The sequence below is a fragment of the Notamacropus eugenii genome, chromosome 2 (assembly GCF_028372415.1).
Source record: "Notamacropus eugenii isolate mMacEug1 chromosome 2, mMacEug1.pri_v2, whole genome shotgun sequence".
In the NCBI taxonomy this organism is placed as follows: domain Eukaryota; kingdom Metazoa; phylum Chordata; class Mammalia; order Diprotodontia; family Macropodidae; genus Notamacropus; species Notamacropus eugenii.
Window position 1 is genome coordinate 277,022,195 of NC_092873.1, and position 3,322 is coordinate 277,025,516.

The 3,322-nt window shown below is 54.1% G+C and overlaps 1 protein-coding gene across 1 annotated transcript; it reads left to right on the forward strand.

Annotated features, from left to right (window-relative positions):
• Positions 1–1,548: 1,548 nt before the first annotated feature.
• On the forward strand, positions 1,549–2,804 carry GPR88 (G protein-coupled receptor 88). Its single transcript, XM_072638484.1, has one exon. It carries the CDS (start codon positions 1,641–1,643, stop codon positions 2,802–2,804), a length of 1,164 nt encoding a protein of 387 aa, XP_072494585.1. The 5' UTR covers positions 1,549–1,640.
• Positions 2,805–3,322: the final 518 nt, after the last annotated feature.

The following is a 3,322-nucleotide window of genomic DNA, read 5'->3' on the forward strand; positions in this document are numbered from 1 at the left end:
TCAGGAAAGGTGAAAGACTTCTGGCATCAACAAAATGTTTACAGATTCAGACGTTAAGCCTTATTCAAGACTTATTCAAAAGGAAATGAATTTGGAAGAAAAATCCATATCACTTGGAGCCTGATTTTTCACTATGCAGATTGTTCTCAGTTTCTGTCTTCTCTTATTCTCTATCACTCACCTTTTGGCCTTTTCGCTATTAAAAAAACAACAACAACTCTAACCCAGCAATGGAAGGAACTTCAGGCTGGACATTTCTCTGTGGCTGTGTGTATGTAGATTCAGGTGAGTACTAGTTGCAGCTGTTTGGTAAGGAAATTATACTTCACTCTTCCTTTACAGCCTCTGGAAAGGGCTTGAGTGGGAAAGCCAAAATACCATCAGGGGGTTACAGGTCCTCCCTTATTGCATTTTGCCTAGGAAAACTGAGAATTAACTGTTTGATTTTTTAAAAAATCCCTGATAAACTAATGTTATAGGAAGATATAGGTTTAAGGTATCTGTTTCACCAGCTACAACATCTCCTACCAGTCTGTGAATCAGATTGGAATAAAGGTGCTGTAGACCTATAAGGTTCTATTTCAATCAAAGGGCGAAGAAGGAGGGGACTAAAAAGAGAAAAGAAATTGATGGGGGAAGGGGGCTGAGAAGGGAGTAGGAGAGAGAGTAAAAGATAGAGAAAGAAACCCCCTAATTGCAAGACTTTCTGAGCAAGATATTTTTCTTCCTTTCCCAAGTTTGAAGCCTGCTGAATAATTCATGAAAAGCGTGGAAAGGCTGAATTTACCCAGGGTGATGAATAACTGAACAGAAGTGAGCTGAGCAGAGACAGGCTGTATCACATCAGCCACCACTCCTGCTTCTCAGCCCAGGGTGTTCTACAGCTCTCATTTTGGTTTTCAGAAATCTTATGCTCTCTGCCACTGTGACTGCAGGAGATGATTTGCCTGGGTGGGTCTCCAGGCTGCTAAAAATCATATAGTCTTCCCTCTGGCATTGCTGCCAGCTGGGAAGCTCCTCCTTGCTTAGTGCTACTGCTGTTGCTGGCAAGCCTTGGACCATGTGGCCAGTTCATGAGTATTGGGGATGCTCCTGGCACTGATTCCAGTGGAACTTCTCTGATGGCATTTTTTCTTGGACCATAGATGCTGCTGTTGGGACAAGGTGCTTTGAAGAATCACTTCCTCTGTTATTGTCTGCACAGGATCAGCCTGAGAGCAAGGTATCTCCTACCCCTCCACCCCCACTCCCACCCCAACACTCCATCTGGGCAATTTTCCCAGTTGGGATATACCTGCTGGCTCCTGGAAGTGGGTGCTCCAGCTGGCATCATTTCCAACTAGAAGGAGGAAGGTTATTTCTGCTACTGCTGCTGTCTGCCCCGTTCCTGCTGAAAGCAGGAAGCCCCTTTTCCCTTGCTCTCGGAGCATTTCTGAAGCAAGTACTTGCTACCAGAAATTAAGCTCACCTACCACTTTGCAGTCTCTCTGCCCCTCCCCAGATCTCTTCCACCGGCTTTTTATTTGGGGGGCAGAGGGTGGACCTCCACCCTTGTTGGCCCTCCAGGACAGTGCTGGTTGTAATGGAGCCCTCAGAAAGAAGTCAAAGTTAAAGAGCTGGGTGTGAAAGTGGAAGCCAGCATGACCAACAGTTCCTCCACGGCCACCACCACCTCCAGTGCCGGGGGCTCGCTGCTACTGCTGTGCGAAGAAGAGGGCTCGTGGGCAGGACGCCGGATTCCCGTGTCCCTCCTCTACTCGGGCCTGGCCATCGGGGGGACGCTGGCCAACGGTATGGTCATCTACCTGGTGTCATCCTTCCGAAAGCTCCAGACCACTAGCAACGCTTTCATCGTGAACGGCTGCGCCGCTGACCTGAGCGTGTGCGCCCTCTGGATGCCGCAGGAGGCCGTCTTAGGACTGCTGCCCAACTCCTCGCCCGAGCCTCCAGGGGGGTGGGACGGCGCTGGGGGCAGCTACCGCCTTCTGCGGGGAGGGTTGCTTGGCCTCGGTCTCACCGTGTCCCTCCTATCCCACTGCTTGGTGGCCCTGAACCGCTACCTGCTCATCACGCGGGCGCCCGCCACCTACCAGGTGCTGTACCAGAGGCGCCACACGGCAGGCATGTTGGCACTGTCCTGGGCACTGGCTCTTGGGCTCGTGCTGCTGCTACCGCCCTGGGCAGCACCGGCAGGTCGCGTGCCCCCCGAGGTGCATTACCCCGCGCTGCTGGCCGCTCTGGCACTGCTGGCACAGACCGCACTGTTGCTGCACTGCTACCTGGGCATCGTGCGCCGGGTGCGGGTCAGTGTCAAGCGGGTCAGCGTGCTCAACTTCCACCTGCTGCACCAGCTTCCAGGCTGTGCCGCTGCCGCGGCCGCCTTTCCAAGCGCCCCGGGCCCCCCTCACCCTCACCAGGTGCCCCCGGCGGCCGCAGCCGCCGCTCAGCCTCTGCCTCCCACCCTGCACCCGCGCCGGGCACAGAGGCGCCTCAACGGGCTGTCAGTGCTGCTGCTCTGCTGCGTCTTCCTGCTGGCCACGCAGCCCCTGGTGTGGGTGAGCCTAGCCAGCGGCTTCTCTCTGCCGGTCCCCTGGGGCTTGCAGGCGGCCAGTTGGCTCCTGTGCTGCTCTCTGTCCGCCCTCAACCCGCTGCTCTACACCTGGAAGAACGAGGAGTTCCGCCGTTCCGTGCGCTCCGTCCTGCCGGGCATCGGGGACGCGGCGGCAGCCGCTGCCGCCGCCACTGCTGTGCCAGCTGTGTCCCAGGCACAGCTGGGCACCCGGGCCGCTGGCCAGCACTGGTGACGCGGTTGCCAGGGCAGCCCATGCGACTGAGGAGAGGTTGCCCGACTCCCAACTCCCACTCTGCCCCCTCACCCCCCTCCAAAGCAGTACATCGCTGGAGGAAGAAGACTCATGAAATATACTGCAATAAAGCTGGCACGAGAAACTTCATCCACCCCTCACAGGGACAGCCAGCATCGCCAACTCCTTTACTCTCAGAACTCGAAAGGGGTGGGGTGGGGGTGTCCCGGGGAAAAGAAAACTCTTCTCCAAATCATTCAGTTAGATCTGCTATTGATTGCTTATTACCTCTAAGACTGCGGGTAAGAGAAAGAAGCCCCCAAAGCTGGCAATTTAAACACCCATGCGAACTTCATTTTAAACCATAGACTGAGTACTACAGCTCAATTCTCTTTTTCCTTTTGGATCACTCACCGTGATTAAAGTACCTTTATTTTCCCCTTCATTGTATAATAGTTTATTAAAAGCCCTGGGTGTGCATGGGGCAAAGATTCTTTATGCTCTATGATTTTTAGGAG